Below are 17,055 nucleotides of genomic sequence, written 5' to 3'. Positions count from 1 at the left end.
CCTCGGGTGAGGAGTTCAATGGGAGTCTTGAGCCCCTCAACTGTAGAGGGCAGTAGGGAAGGGACTTGGGCAAAAGTGTAAAATCATAAGAAGCTCCTACTGTCCTGGAGTGGGTCCCCTGCTGAGAATCTCTCCTCCTGGATCCTTTACTTCCTGAACTTCTAGAATCACCAAATGGAACATGAGAAGTGGTAGGAATGCTTCCCTTCTAGAAGATTTAGTGGAAAAGAAACTGAAGACCAAAGGTTCAGCAAGAGTTTGCTCTAAGTCTAAGTCATGGTTACCAAAACCACAGAGCCATCAGTCTGGGGATGGTGGCTAGCAGCCTGGGGGTGTATCTAAAGATACAGGTAACTTTGGCATAATTTCTAAGGATATGATCTATGTAGATGTTCTAGGGTGTTGATTTCAAATCAACATGATAAAACTATCCAACTAGGATTTTTTTAAGCCACATGACGAGACTTCAATATATAAGAAAGGAATAGGAAGGAATAGGAAGGAACTGGAATTCCATTCTACTTGTCTTTAGCTTGTGACAAAGCTTCAGGCTTAGCCCCCATATTAACTGGGATACAAGTTCATGTTCTTCCGTTGTCAAGGAAACTCTGATAGGCAGGTATGGGAGGATAGTGGCTCCAGCAAAAAGACCTAGTAGTCCCTGGGAACACAAACCTAGCTCAGGAGGAAACACTCTGATGGTTCATCGTCCTAGTGAATAATGAAGAACATACACTTAGGGTTAGTGATGCAGCTCAGTGGGAAAATGCCTACCTAACATACAAGACTCTGGGTGCCATCCTCTGGCACAGAAAAAAGACTAGTTGTCTGAGCTTGCCTTCTGCCCCACACTTTTCTTAATGGCCAAATCGGACATGAGCTAGATTGTGGGTTGAGGGACATACCTGTCCTTACAAATACAAGCAGCAGGCATGATTAAAATTCACTCAGTGATCTGTGTGATTTTTTTCCAGGCAAATGCCATACAAATTTACATTACAAGACTAAAAGTTAAAAATGCAATACTTACTATGTTTTTCTGAGATACCATATCCTGAAAAAGAGAATGGAAACATTCAACATATTTTTAATCTTAATTCCCATAAAAATGAGTCAGCATTCCCCCCTCCTCCTATCTAGTGCCACCTTATAGCAAGAATGAATCATTACAACACCTTTCTGAAAGCGAAATAGAATGAACTTCTGTAAAAACCCACCTTCAATTGATTAGTTTTAGATCTACTGGAGAACATTTCTGTTTATAAGAATTTTCTTATAGCAATGTCTTTGCCCAAAAGATATTCTGAGATTCAACATGAGGGTGTTAAACACTCTGTCTCTACCCTTCTCAAAGAAGAATGTCAAGGACAGTAAGAAAGATCCTGGGCAGCACTGGGTTAAGATGCTTGTGTTTGGAATCATTTCTTGAATGAATCAGTGTGAAGGCTTCAGGCTACACAGTGAGCCATCATACAGAAGGGTTACTTGTCAGCATCTTCCTGACACCACAGTACAACTATCTAGGCATGTTCCAAGTCCAATAACAACTTTAGTCAGTTAACTTGGCGTGATGGTTATGCAGGCATTGACTATATCATGTTTGCACTGAAAAACAATATTGCTAAAAAAGGAAAATGTAATTAAATAGATTCCTTTTAAAATATGTTTTATGTATGCTGACATTTCTATTTTCTGATAAGTTGCAGACTGCTGTTTCTGGTGTTAGGTCTAACTTGACTAGTCACTCTCGTTTTAGGAAATATTTGTATCATTGAAAATTAAAATCTTTCAATTCCTCACACTTTGAAAAATTAAAAACCTCTTCTGGGTCATAGAACTTTGTAGAAAGTTTGACTAAAGCATAGGTGAAAAACATTTATTTTGAATGGGGGAAACACATTTGAATTTCATGCTTCTCATTTAAATGTAGGCTAACAATTTTACTTTCATAGTTCCCAAATTTGATTTCTATCACAATTTCTTTAATAAAAAATGGTAAAAGAAGTTAATACTTAAATATTTAAAGTAATTTAGGGCTGGGAATATGGCCTAGTGGTAAAGTGCTCGCCTCGTATACATGAAGCCCTGGGTTCAACTCCTCAGCACCACATATATAGATAAAAGCCACAAGTGGCGCTGTGGCTCAAGTAGAGTGCTAGCCTTGAGCAAAAAAGAAGCCGGGGCAGCGCTCAGGCCCTGAGTCTACGCCCCAGGACTGGCAACAAAAACAAAACAAATAAACAAATATTTAAAGTAATTTAAATTGTTGTATAGTCTTTGGTAAATGACAGTGTAGAGTACAACAATAAAACAGTATCTATTTTCACTGTCCTGAGTGACTAATTAAATATAGAAGTTAAGCTATAATTACAGAGCACAGGTCTATGTAAATTACATCTGAAGCAGGAAATAATCTCAAATCACTACAGAAAAATCTGGTTAATATTAAATCTCAAAAACACAAATATCCAATTTTGTCATAAAATTGTACTCGATTCTCACCTCTGTTTGCACATTTGGGAGGCTAAAAAATTCCCATGCCTGGGCCTTGCCCCCAGAAATTGTTATGTAATTGGTCTATATGTAGCCTGGGTCTTCAGATATTTACAAGCTCTTTGAGTGACTTTAAAAGGCAGTCAAGGGCCAACTGTCAATATCTCATGGCTATAATCCTAGCTACTCAGGAAGCCAAGATCTGAAGACCATGGTTTGAAGCAAGCCTAGGAAGATCCATTATTGAGACTCTTATCTCCAATTATCCAGCAAAACGCCAGAAGTAGAGGTGTGGCTCAAATGGTAGAGGTCCAGCCTTGAGCAAAAAAGCCAAGCAAGAGTGCAGGGCCCTGAGTTGAAGCCCCAGTGTTGGCTCAAGCACACATATGCACACACATACACACATACTCACACATATGCAGTGAAGGTTGAAAAACACTACTCTAAACAAACCAATCTATCATTCCTAAAATGATTTACCACAGACCAGGATTTCCTGAATAGTAAGTACTAAGATATTCAAGAGTATTAGTATTAAGTGAATTTTGAAATAACTCACATTAGCCATTTATACTTTACAAACATAAACATGTTTAAAAGCATTATGCTATTTGAAAAAGCTTATATTAAGCTTGTAAAATGCCTTTTAGAAATTCTTAGTGATTACTCAGTTTTACAGGAATATATGTTTTCAATATTGCTTTGCTTTCTTACTCAAGGAAAATAAGTACTATTTGTCTATGTAAAAAATGTCTAGTCATTTTGGTAACTGCTCATTTGGTAAATGATAAGAATATCATTATTCGGGGCTGGGGATATGGCCTAGTGGCAAGAGTGCCTGACTCGGATACAGGAGGCCCTGGGTTCGATTCCCCAGCACCACATATACAGAAAACGGCCAGAAGTGGCGCTGGGGCTCAAGTGGCAGAGTGCTAGCCTTGAGCGGGAAGAAGCCAGGGACAGTGCTCAGGCCCTGAGTCCAAAGCCCAGGACTGGCAAAAAAAAAAAAAAAAAAAAAGAATATCATTATTCAAGTTGAGAAGTGATTTTTATAATGTATAGGTTTGGATGAAATTGTCCACGAAGGGATTCAGAGTGGTATGTTTGCATCAATAGAAACACAGTTCTTACCTTCTGGTCCCTAATAAGCCTGAAATACTCAGGTTTTGTACAAAAGCACACTATAGCAAGGAAGTCATCAGTGACAGCTAAAAGTCGTGGTGTAAAGGAAGAAACTGCCCAAGCAATTCCTTACTACTTTTCTCCAAAGTCCTGTACTACAGTTACAGTTAAGCTTAATGTATAATTTGATTTTTCCAAAATGAAATATGCAGGAGAAGTTGAACACTGCCCTTTACCTTCAGTGACAGAGCAGTGTCGGCATCGGTGTCATAGTACAGAATCACGTTATTGGACATGTCAAAGCTTTCTCGGACTCCAAGATGGTAGAAAAGAGAAGGCTGTCTGGAGATGTCACTCATGTCAACCACAGCAACATCTGAAATGCACAAGCAGAAAATAAAGTAAGGCAAGAGTCAGTTTACTTAATCTGCTTGTTCCTGATTACCAAGAAGGAGCTATAACAATTTTTATTACTCATTTAAACTAGAAAATGGGGAATGATTTAATTTTTAATTGTTATTTTAATAATTATGTAATTACTTAATTTTAAATTTATTATTAAATTAATTATGAAGCGTAGAAGAAAAGCAGTAAGAAATAAAAAAGAAATAAAACAACAAAAAGCCCCCTCTTTTGAAGTGGTAGGAATACAGCCTCATCTAGAAATTACCAATAGATTTATTTCCAATGTTGTCGTTATTATGAACTATACCATATATTCAAAGCATGTATAAAGTATAAAGTATAATGACATGAAACCTATGTACCTCCACGTGAGCCAAATTCATAGAGCCTCATGAATGAAATTCATGTCCTTATTAAAAGAGGCCTCAGAGAGGTGACTTGTCCCTTCCATCATATGAGACACAGGGAAAAGGCCTCATCTATGAACTAGGAAGTTGGCCCGCATCACCAATCTGTTCATACCGGTCAATACCTCCAGAACTGTGAAAATATAATTCTGTTGGTTATAGGCCATCTAGGCTCTGGTTTTCTGTCATAGCCGACTAAACAGACCAAGATAATATGTATAAATATGTTACAGGCACAAACTCCTAAACAGTATGTCATTTGGTTTCACATGTCTTTGAACTTTATATCAATAGTTTTACATTTTCTATATGCTTTGATTTGTTTTTTATGCAACTCAGTCAATTTGTGTGTCTAGCTCTAATCTCCACACTTTTACAGAGAATCTCACTGTATGGTAAATGGATCACAATTTTTTATGTACCTCGTCTGTGGAGATTTTGTTCTCTTTTTTTCTATTTCAAGCTGCTACAATAACAATTCCTGAGAAACCACTCTTAGCTCATATGCTCATTCTTAACTTGACATTAAAAAAAGGCCCCTGAAGTTGTTGTACTCTGTAGTAGGGACCTACTTAAATCAGAAGAGCAACTTACTGTATCAAAAGCAAGCATATTGAAATATGCCTGGTACACTGGATGCCTTTTCAAAATGTATTATTCTCAAATGGATGGAAACTTCCTGACCAGGCAGTACATAGATGCAGAGACGTGTGTGCAAACTTATACTTGCACTCCTGTGACAGAAAGTCCTTGAGAATTCCAATGAAAGATAATGAAGGAGAGAAGTATAGTGGGCACAAGGAAACAAGGCAACAGGATGAAGCCACAACAGCACCAAGCACTACTGGCATGTATGCACATATTGGACAGAAGGCCAAGTGTCACTAAGCCCTAGGATGGGCTTTTAATGATCTTATATATGGATTGCCAGCTGTATAATGATCGTTGTCCTGCATGCCAAGGATAGAAGTATGAATGAGATATAATTACTTTCCTGAAAAAAAATACAACTTCTCCCCAAACCCAGAGTTACACCTCCAGTCTTGGCTTCTTATTGATTAATTGGAAATAAGGATCTCATGGATTTGTCTGCCCACGCTAACTATGAACTATGATCCTCAGATCTCTGCCTTGAGTAACTAAAATTATCAGTGTGAGCCACTGACACCTAGATAGTAATGCCGTTTGTGACCAGAGGATCTGTAAGAGTCAAGGAGGTAAATCAGACTGAGGATGGCAGGATAGAACAAGAAGGGAAGAGTGCAGTAGGAAGACAAGAAAGCAAGTCAAAGGGAGTAAGATGAGGTATAAGCGCTAATTTTATGACTAGAATACCAAAAGAGATGAATCTGGAGGGGTTAGTAGTGGTAAAGGGATCTCAAGAGGACTGGACTCTACCTTGAATGGATAGGAAACGTATGGTAGGACTTTTTGTTTGGTTTGATTGGTTGTGGGGCTTGAACTCGGGGCCTGGACACTGTCTCTGAGCTCTTTTGCTCAAAGCTAGCACCCTATCACTTTGAGGCACAGCTCCAATTTTGGTTTTTATGTGGTTAGCTGGTGATGAGCCTTACGGGGACTTTTCTCCCCAGGCCGGCTTTGAACTATGATCCTCAGATCTAAGCCTCCTGAGTAGCTAGGATTACAGGTATGAGCCACCGGTGCCCAGTTGTTCTTGTTTTAAACTTCTTATTATGGAGAACTACAAATATACATAAAATAGACAGAAGAGTATAATGAAACTCCTGTGTCCTCTACCTCGATGACTATCATCTCATGAGCAGCTTTATTATAGCTCCACTGCCATGTACACGAGCCCTTTCTAATTATTTTGAAGCAACAACAGACACCATCAGATTTTCTTCCCAAGTATTTCAGGATGTGTCACTAAAAGATGAGAACTCAAAGAAAAATAGAACAATAGTGTCAATGCCTTGCCAAAAGCTATTCTTCAGTAACCATGAGATTTTACCCAGGAGACTGTCAGATTCATATCCACCCTTTAGAGGTTATTGCTAATGAAAGGACAAATGTGTATGCTGAAGAAACACTTTACAACTCAACTGAGATAATTTATACCTCAAATGGGGAAGTCTGCTTCCTATAGACATCTGCTCAGAGTAAAAAATAACATTGCAGCTGAGCAAATTAATGTTCTGTCCATATGATTGTTCCCTGGACTCTATTACCTACCCAAATGAAAATAAGTATTTCATGGTGAAGCTATTAGAAAATGGCAACACAGACAACAACTCCATGGCCATTGAAGGAAAGGAAGCAGATGGAAGAAGACAAAGGAGTGGTGGAAAGGGCAGCGAACAGAGATGAAGGACAATAGCCTCCAATTCACACAAACCATTTCTGAAGGCAATAGAACTTGCTAAAGAAACTTGGTGCTAAGAAAATGAGGTTTGTGCCTGGTGACACAAATTCCTTCTCTTTTGTACCCTCTGTACTTTCTGGGATAGGGTGTGTGTACCACCTCCAGAAAGAACCTCTGCTCTGGCTCTACCCAGATCAGGGGTGGAGGCTTTCCAATATCAGTTGAAGCAGGAAAGATGCTGAGCAACGGTAGCTCACAGCTCGAATCCTAGCTACTCAGGTGGCTGAGATCTTAGGATTGTAGTTTGGAGTCAGCCCAGGCAAGAATGTCTATAAGATTCTTATCTCCAATTAAGCATCAAAAAGAAAGAAAGAAAAACAGCCGGAAGTGGGGGTAGGGCTCAAGTGGTAGAGCACTACTCTTGAAAACAAAACTCAGAGACAGCACCCTGGCCCTGGGTTCTATTGCAAGGAATGGCACAAGAAAATAAAGAACCAGATAGGACGAATGAATGAGTGGGGTTGGGAGACATGAAGGAGAATGCTGGAAGGGTGACACTGATCAATAAAATCATATTTATAAACTGCCATGTTGAACTGAAACTACTCTGTACAACTACTTAAGAGATATTATATAAAAATAAATATTAAAAAGAAAGTTAAAAAAACAAACCAGGAAGGATAAACACTGATGTTGAAAATTATTCAGACTCCAGAAGTAGAGGTAGGAGAATTGAGCTTAGGATCAGCCTGGGCTAAATAGCAAGTTCACAGTCAATTTGAAGTACATAGCTATGCCTTCTGTCAGAAAATAAAGGGAAATTTTGCAGCAATTCATGTTCAATAGGAAAACTGTCTCAAACTTCAAATGGAAAAATCTACCTGACATTTGTCTCTCAGGCATGCAGACTGAGCTCACTTGGAGGACAGACATCCAAACAGACACCCAAATGGCTTAAGACAATAATTCAGAATTAGGTTTCCTTCCTTCCTTCCTTCCTTCTTTCCTTCCTTCCTGTCCTAGGGTTTCAACTCAAGCCCTGAGCACTGTCCCTGGCTTCCTTTTGCTCAAGGCTAGCACTCTACCACTTGAGCCACAGCACCACTTCCGGCTTTTTCTGTGTATGTGGTGCTGAGGAATTGAACCCAGGGCTTCATACATGCTAGACAAGCACTCTACCACTAAGCCACATTCCCAGCCCTCGGCATTAGATTTCTAGATGCTCATTCTAATAAGACATGGACCAGATTGGTTTTTTATTATATACAAAGTATTGAGGGTTTTTTTTTCTCCTAAAAACACCACCAATCCCCTAAAAGCTCTTAGTCAGGATGTTCCCATACTTTGTTGTGTATGAATGAAATCCTGCAGCTGTCTCAGCTGAATTTCAGAAACCCCATAGGAAGCAGGCAGGGCAAGTGATAGCTTCATTTCAAAGGTGAGGGAATGAAGCACAGACAGATTAATAGATTCTCTATAGGTAATTCAGGTAGAGAAGGACAGAGGCAATGCATGAACTTCTTTTTCTAACCCAAAGTTCCAGACTCCCCAGGATTCAGATGAGCTTTACTACTTTCCTGACTGACTTTCTAAAATAGAGCCTCCACGGAAGGAAACAATTTCTATATCAGGATAAATCTTAGGTAAACAGATCACAGGTTAAAGAAGAGCTAAAATTCAGGTTTTCATTCCTAAATACACCCTGTGCTCCTAGCAACCATTACTTTCCAGTTAGTTTCTAGGGCTAGACAGAGAAGGGGAGTTGTGAAGAATAACCCATCTCCCATCCTTCTTGCTTGTAAGGCAGGCACACCTTCCCCCACTACCTGGCATGGTTTATTAACAAACTTTAAAATACAATAGCCCATTAGAAACTGCAAAAGTCCCAAATTCCACTTAAAATCTACACTTAGCAGGAAAATGTCTGAATTTACATCAAAGTACCCATCAAACAAGTGATGAATTGTACCAATATCAAATCATGCTAGTGTGAAATATATAGGGATTTATCTTCTTCATCTATACATTGTTCTTCTAGCTAACAATACAGGGGGGGGAACAAAGCAAGGCACTGGTGGCTCACCTGTTAATCCTAGCTACTCAAGAGTCTGAGATCAGAGGATCATGGTTCAAAACCAGCCTAGGCGGAAAGTGAATGGGACACATATCTCCAATTAACCATCAAAAATATGGAAATAGAGCTGTGTGACTCAAGTGGTAGAGCACAAGTGTTGAGGCACAAAAGCTCAAATACAGTACCCAGGGCCTGAGTTCAAATTCCAGAACTGGTACGTGTGCACGCAGCACGCACACGCACTCGTACACACACGCACACATCAAATTATATAGACACGACTGAGTCATTCAGCTTAAATGCTATCCTTGTCATCATCCTCACAGTGGCACACCTCACAATGTCAACTGTCATGTTCCCTGGCAGCTTTTGAACATATTACCTTGATATTCTATCATCACTTGTTCTATCATCATTTGAAGGTTCTTCAGCTTTCTTCTGTTTTAGAGACATATCAAAGTGATCCTTTTCTAAAACAGTAGAAGAAAGCTAAAGTGTCTCTTTAGCAAAAAAGAAAATTGAAACATGTCTTAGCCTTTTCAGAGCGGTAAATAATCTCTTCTTTCAAACAATCTGTGCAATATATCACCTTTGAGCTATGTGTGATTTTGGAGCCAAGTAGGGTTTCATGTACCACTACTGCTACTGCCTTGCTTTTACAGTGACAAAAATCACAGGAATATTTCTATCTTAAAATAGATCTTGGGTTACCCAGAGTCAGTCATGTTTCAAAGTTGTACAGGTACAATTTGTGCATTTCAATGTACAGACTTTTCTTTTCTTTTTTTTTTTTTTTTTTTTGGCCAGTCCTGGGCCTTGGACTCAGGGCCTGAGCACTGTCCCTGGCTTCTTCCCGCTCAAGGCTAGCACTCTGCCACTTGAGCCACAGCGCCGCTTCTGGCCGTTTTCTGTCTATGTGGTGCTGGGGAATCGAACCTAGGGCCTCGTGTATCCGAGGCAGGCACTCTTGCCACTAGGCTATATCCCCAGCCCTGTACAGACTTTTCTTAACATTAAAAATGTTTAAGCCAGGCACTGGTAGCCCATACCTGTAATCCTAAATATTCAGAAGGGTGAAATCTGAGGATTGAGAATCAAAGCCAGCCTGGACAGGAAAGTCTATGCGACTCTTATCTCCAATGAACTACCAAAAAGCCAGAAGTGGAGCTGTGGTTCAAGTGGTAGAGCACTTGCCTTGAGGCAAAAAGGCTCAGGGACCAAGTTCAGGCCCTGAGTTCAAGCCCCAGGACTGGCACATACACACACAAAAATGCTAAAGTTTGATAATACTCAGGCTGAGGAGGGGAGGAAGATCTGATAGAAGTGAAGAGTTAAGAATGACAGCATGTTAATAATTGTTGAAGCTGGGTAATGTACATACTTGAAATTTTCCATAAGGGAAAACATTTTGGAGGGAATAAAAGGCATCTGCATCAAATGTACCTTCCCTTTCCCTTCCCTATCCGTGTGTCCAATTCTGCCTGGTCCTGGCCTGGGTTGTTCTCACACAGACCCCAATCCCAAATAAGCTCTACTTCCTGCCAAAAGTTGCCAAAGTTGTATGTCCCACCTATTTTCAGAGAGTTCTGGGAAATGTAGTCCCCATATTCCAGCAACAACTTAACACAATTTTTTAGTGATCATCCAGTTCTCCTCACTACAGTTTCTATCCCCCATATGAATCCTTAGCAAGACAGCCAGAAAAGGGTAACAGGATGGAGGAAACCCAGTTGCCTAACATGGACACTGAAGCTCTCTAGCCTTGGGCTTTTTACTAGTGGTCAGGAAGTATAAAAATTCTCTATTACAGGCAGCAAAACTTCACACATTTTAAGATTTCTTGTAAATACAACTAAAGGAAAAAAGGTCAGAAACAAGGCTCCTAAGTCAAGACAGTTACATTTCAGGTGGGAGGAGGGGGAGAGGTCATACTAGGCTTTGAACTCAGGGCTTTGAGTTAGTTATGTTCTTGTCAACTGAGTAGTTAATGGTAACTCCAGAAGGCTTCTAATTAGCATCTAGTGGAAGGATCTCACTTAGATTGGTCATTAACTACCAAACTAACTGGAGAGTAGATCTGAATCAATACATAGTATACACCTAGGAGATAATACATTGTATTCTGCCAGCCTTGGTGTGCTAGATTTTAACATTTGCTACTACAATGTTACTCCTGGGAGAATAGAAACTCCTTGAACAAAATGGTTGGGTCACCCAAGACAAAGTCTCACAGGTTGCCTTCCTGTAGGATGTCTTGGTCTTTAATGTGCTGGAAAGCACCAAGAAACTCCAGGAGGTACAACCTGCATTAGGAAAACGTAGAGAAGACCGTTTAGCAAAATTCAGTCTGAATATAGAGTGCATTGGCTTAAGTCATAGCTAGGAATTGTGTTAAAGGGATGGGTGAGCAAACCAAAGGGGTCAAGGCATGCACAGAAGAAGGGGTTTCTCCTGGGAAAAGAAAAAGGCTATGTTTTGTGCTCCCAATACTGGCAGTTACCAGGCAATTGACACTTCTGCTGAATTCAGGACTCCTTTGGACAACCGTTGGCTATCGATCATAGATGCTGAAAATAATTTTTTTTTTAAATCTAGTCATGGGGTTGGAGGCATGGCTCGGTTGGTAGAATACTAGCCAATGAGGTGCTGATTTCAAGTCCTGGTCTCAGCCTTAGAAAAAAATAAGTGTTGAGCTCCTAATCTTTCTAGGAGCTAAACACACAGAGAAATAGTTACCAATTCCGCTAAAAAAGCAAATGGAATATTCCTCAAATGATGAAACACAGCCAGGCACTGGTGGCTCATGAATGTAATTCTAGCTACTCAGGAGGTTAAGTGTTTTGAAGCCAGCCTGGGCAGGAAAGTCTGAGACTATTATCTCTAATTAATGACCAAAAAGCCAGAAGTTAAGTGTGGTTCAAGTGGTAGTGTACTGGCCTTGAGCAAAAGAGCTTAGGGACAGTACCCAGGCCCAGAGTTCAAGCCCCACGACCAACAAAATAAATCTTTAGAGGTGCCAGTGTATAACATTTATACTTCTAGATACTTATACTTAACAAGCTGAGATCTACGGAATCACAGTTTGAAGCCAGCCTGGGAAGAAAAACCCAAGAAACTCCATCTCCAAAATAACTAGCAAAAAGCAGGGCCAGGCAAGCAATGTGAACAAACTTGAGTCCTTGTGTTCAAGTCCTAGTACCAGCAAATAATAAGTAAGTGAGTGAATAAATAAGCAAGCAAACAAGCCCAGCAATGATGGTTCACGCCTGTAATCCTAGCTACTCAAGAGGCTGAGATCTGAGGATCTCAGTTCAAAGCTAGCCCAGGCAGAAAAGTCCATGAGATTCTTATTTCCAATTAACCACAAAAATCTGGAAGTAAAGCTGTGGCTCAAGTGGTAGAGCACCTGCATTGAGCACAAAAGCTCAAGAACCCAGACCCAGAGTTCAAGCCCCAGGGCTGGAAAAAATAAATATTTTTTTAAAATTTGTCAGTCATAGGGCTGGAACTCAGGGCCTGGGTGGGATCCCTGAGCTTTTTTGCTCAAGCCTTGTGCTGTACAACTTTGAGCCACAGCTCCACTTCCAATTTATGGTGGTTAATTGGAGTTGAGAATCTCACAGACGGGCACTGAGCCCAGGCACAAAAGTCCCCGTGAGGTCTCAGCCTTCTGAGCAGAGCAGCAAGAGCCACTAGCACCCAGCTTTACTACTTTTGTTTTTTGTTTTGGTTTTTTTTTTTTTTTTGGCCAGTCCTAGGCCGTGAACTCAGGGCCTGAGCACTGTCCCTGGCTTCTTTTGCTTCAAGGCTAGCACTCTGCCACCTGAGCCACAGCGCCACTTCTGGCCATTTTCTGTATATGTGGTGCTGAGGAATCGAACGCAGGGCCTCATGTATACGAGGCAAGCACTCTTGCCACTAGGCCATATTCCCAGCCCCCCAGCTTTACTACTTTTGATAAAAGTTTTGGAGATAGATATTAGTGATAGCTGCATAAAATGTGGATATATTTAATATCATGAAAATGCACACTTCCAAGTGATTAAAATGGGTGGGGCTGGTGGAGGCAGACTACCAGTTCAAGGCCAACTTGAACTACATACCAAGACCCTATCTCAAAAAAAAAAAAAGCCAGATGCCAGTGGCTCAGTCTGCAATCTTACCTCCTCAGGAGACTAAGATCCAGAAGCTTAGTTTGAAGACAGCCCAGAAAGAAACAAAACAAAACTTGCTACATACACTCCATCTTCAAATACAATCAACAAAAAGTCACGCTGGAGGCGTAGCTTACCTGGCAAAATGTCATCTGTGAGCCAGCAAGCTAAGCTAGCACGAGTCCTTGGCTTCAAGCCTCAGTATGGGCAAGGGGGTGGAGAGAGGTGTTAAACAGTACATTTTGTTGTGCACATTCCACCACAATTTTAAAAGAGCCAATGGAAGTGTCATGCTCCTTGAGACCCAGAGGCACTTTATTTCCCAACAATAGTGTCCACTTGTTGGAAAGGCTGTCAGTGGCTTCCCACAGCTCATCAGATCAACCCCAGTACTGGTAACACCTCACCTCAGATTCACACCCTGTCACACACATAGGACCACATAAAACAGTACCAGGTGAGTGGAAGAAGCATTGGAATCCAACCTTGGTATGCTATGAGAACAGGAGACTGGAAGCCAGAAGTGCCCCAGTGCCAGTAATTTCCCCCAGCACACAGAGATGGTTCCCACACTTGCCCTTGGGGCTCAACAGGACCGTGTGCAGTAAGGGGGAAAATGAGGAGCTAGCTGGGCCTCCTGAGCACTTCAAATGTGATTAGCGCAACTAAAGAGCTATCTTATTTCACTGTATGCTAACTCATTGGAATGTGATACCTACATGATGCTACAAGTTACCAAGTTGGACAGCATGGTTTTAGAGATTTTACAAAACAGCCAAGTGACACATTTGTACCTTTTTGGTGGGAATGCCCAAACCAAAAAAAAAAAAAAAAACCCTGGGGGTGGTGATTAGGAAGCCAGCAGAGGATGGGTGGTGGGGAAATCAGTTTATTCTAGAAGCTCATGTGTTACATCTATTGTTTCCCAAGTCTCTAACAACTATACGGGGGTATTGAGAAATGATTCATTCAAGACCAGGGCATCAAATGGGGGTTCGTGGTACAGCCAAGACACAAGGCAATTTGGATCTATCATAGTATGCAAAGTGATGAGCTTGATGGAAAGGGACCCCTGCCAGGCACCAGTGGCTCATGCCTGCAATTAAAGCTACTCAGAAGGCTGATGTCTGAAGATTAAGGTTCAAAGCCAGTCCCGAGTCCCTGGGACACACCTATCTCCAATTAACCACCAGAAAACTGGAAGAGGCGCTGTGGCTCAAAGAAAAGCACTAGCCTTGAGTGAAGAACTCAAGGACAGTTCAAGTTCTATGACTGGGGGAAAGAAAGAAAAGGAAAAGGGATATTGAGCTATTCCAAAGAGTTTGTTCACAGTTCAGTTGGGAGCAGAAGGAACAGAAGTTGAGCACCCAGAGTGCTTGTAAGTGGAGTGGGCTGCAGAACTTCTCTGAAAAGAGGTGGCATTGGCTCATCCAAGTCAAGAGAGTGTTGTAGAGTGAGTGGTCCAGTTGCCACTTGCTTGCCCTTCCAGCCCCTGGGGAAAGGGGGAATTGGCTCTGTGAAAAAGCCAGACTGGGCTGCCTCTAGTAAAGCAGGGACTGTAGTTGCTGGGGTGGCACACAGTGGCAGAACCCTTTCCGAGCAGGCAAAACAGTAATAAGCTTCGCTTACTGTCATAGCATGCTACACCCAGTGTTTGAAGGTGGCTCCTTTAGTTTCTTATATGCTTTTAGGTTTCAGGTAAGCACTGCTGCTGCCTTTTGACCCAAGGGGAAATTAAGGCACAAGCATTTTCAGGCAATTATATCTCACATATATTGCTAATGAATGTCACCCAAGTGCCAAAGGCTTGTCACCAAAGGGAGTATGAGGAAATCAGCCAAACCATTCTACAACTGGAGAAACACTTGTTGACCCAAAGTAGCATCTTGAAAGCTGGATTTTTTTTTTTAGCCTGCAATCTACAGTGGGCTTATAATCTAGTATGGAACTCTAGCCATGGAAGCTCGAACCCTGAATGCTTGTGAATTACTGGGGGACATCTATATGTTCCATAGTGGTATAGCTCCCATCACACTGTCAAGGTGTGGGGGGGAGGGGGTGGATCGTAGCATGCAGGAGAACATGGGGGAGGTAGAGGCATCACTCAAAGAGTAGAGCACCTGCCTAGCAATGACCAGGTCTTAAATTCAAACCCCAGTAACACACACACACACACACATACACACACACAGGATAGCTTTAAAATGAGAAAACACACTGTGTGAGCAGAATAATGGATTCATGTGGGAAGCATCAAATACCTCCCTCCCCCCAGGCCTCCATGCCATTGAGTGTTGGGAGCCAAGACAGGAAGAAGCATGGTACAAGTCAGAGAGCAAAAATAGATTAACTGGGAGCGGGAAGGGGGCTCAGCATCATCTGACTTACACTTTGCTCCTTGGGATATCCGACATATCATTCCATGCATTTTTGCATTAACTTATGTACAGCGTATTTATTTATTATTTACTTATTTGCCCCACTCCCTAGCCAGGTGCTCTACCACTTGAACCACACATCTAGACCCTTTTATATGCTGGGGAAGGTGATTCATTTTTACTTCATTTATTTGTATGTAGAGTTCCACAGTGTTTTGTTCTGGCAGCTTCAGCCTCCCATTGTCCTATCAATGGCTGTGAGTTCACCAAGATACATAGTAATTGGGTGAGCTGGGGAGGTTTGATTTGGTGCCCATCATGGGGCTTGAACTCAGGGCCTACAAACTCACACTGTCTCAGAGCTTTTTTTGCTCAAGGCTAGCGCTCTACCACCAGAGCCATAGCTCCACTGTGGGCTCTCTCTCTCTCTCTCTCTCTCTCGCTCTCTCTCTCTCTCTCAGAGTCACTGGAAATATGAGATTGTTGAAGGGGGAGACACAGATTAAGATAAATTCTATTCATATATTACTCTGTTAAATAAAGCACCTCCCTTATACAATTACTTATAGAAGTAGTGGTAGTAATAATAACAGTAATAGTAATAATAGTCATAATCATAATAGAGTCTCATCAAGTTTTCCTGCCCGGGCTGGCTTTGAACCATGATCTTCCAATCTCAGTCTCCTGAGTGGCTGAGATTACAGGTGTGAGCCCCCGCATCTAGAAGATTCTCACTGACTTTGGACCAGGGCTCCCCTCAAATCCCCCTTCTCCAGAGGAGTTCGTGAGTCTGGCTAGTGGGCTATTTAAAACGTCTTCAGAATAAAGGGGTCTACCTGGTGGTGGCCTCTTCCCCGTACAAGAGCACGACAGTCCTACGAGCCGGGAGTGGGGGGCTGAGCGGGGATGGAGGGGCGGCGGACAGGGGGTGCCATGGCTGCTGAGGTAAGGAAAGCCAGAGTAAGGCAGGGACGACGCGGGCCACCCGCCCTCACCTGCATCGTAGAAGGTATCGAGCACCGCGGTCTCCCCGAAGTCGAGCTCCCCAAAAGACACCGACGTGAGGTGAGCCCCCTCCGCCTCACACGCCCGAAGGAGGCAGCTGAGGGCCCCCGCCTCCGGGCCGCCGGCGGCCCCGCCCTGGGAGCTCTCGCTGCGAACGTATACAACCCTCAGAGCCCGCTGCAGCCGGTCCTCGCCGGCGCCCTCGCCGGCGCCCCAGCCCGTCCCGGCCGCGTCGGCCGCCATGAGCTCGGGCTCCGCCAGCTCCTCCAGGCCCTCTTCCCCCGGAGGCAACGGGCGCTCGCCCGCCTCCCCGAGCGCCTCCGCCGACGGGCTTCGCTCCCTGGGCTCCATGGGACGGCGTCGCCGGGAGCCGGCCACACGCTGAAGGCGCGCCGCGCAGTCCGAGCACCTGATCCCTGAGGCGCGGGCCGAGAGCCAAAGGGGGTGAGAGGGGGGGGACTCGCCCCAGTGCTCCGCGGGCCCCCGCGAGCCGTTAACTAACGCTCGCGGCCCGCTGCCCTTTGAAGACCCGCGAGAAAAAGGGGCGGGGCCTGGGGGACGTAGGGCGAGCACGGGGGGCGCCTGGGAAGGGCGGCGGGGCAGGAGTCGGGAGAGCGCCCCCTGCAGCCACGCTCGGGTAGCGCCGGGAGACGGACACGGAAGAAATCAGCAATTGAGGGATTCCCCCCCCCCA

At 43.0% G+C, this 17,055-nt stretch overlaps 1 protein-coding gene across 1 annotated transcript in view; it reads right to left on the bottom strand.

Annotated features, from left to right (window-relative positions):
• Positions 1–16,742, bottom strand: part of Map3k15 (mitogen-activated protein kinase kinase kinase 15) — a 100,038-nt gene extending 83,296 nt beyond the window's left edge. Inside the window, exons 1-3 of the mRNA XM_048335677.1 lie at positions 16,352–16,742; positions 3,852–3,991; positions 1,031–1,054 (exon numbers count right to left, since the gene is read on the bottom strand). Coding sequence (XP_048191634.1) covers positions 1,031–1,054; positions 3,852–3,991; positions 16,352–16,712 — 525 coding nt within the window. The 5' untranslated portion in view covers positions 16,713–16,742. The remainder of the gene's footprint in view (positions 1–1,030; positions 1,055–3,851; positions 3,992–16,351) is intronic.
• Positions 16,743–17,055: the final 313 nt, after the last annotated feature.

This window comes from Perognathus longimembris, chromosome 28 (assembly GCF_023159225.1).
Source record: "Perognathus longimembris pacificus isolate PPM17 chromosome 28, ASM2315922v1, whole genome shotgun sequence".
Taxonomy (NCBI): domain Eukaryota; kingdom Metazoa; phylum Chordata; class Mammalia; order Rodentia; family Heteromyidae; genus Perognathus; species Perognathus longimembris.
The sequence above is the reverse complement of the archived record's forward strand: the minus strand, read 5'-3'. Positions and strand labels throughout refer to the sequence as shown.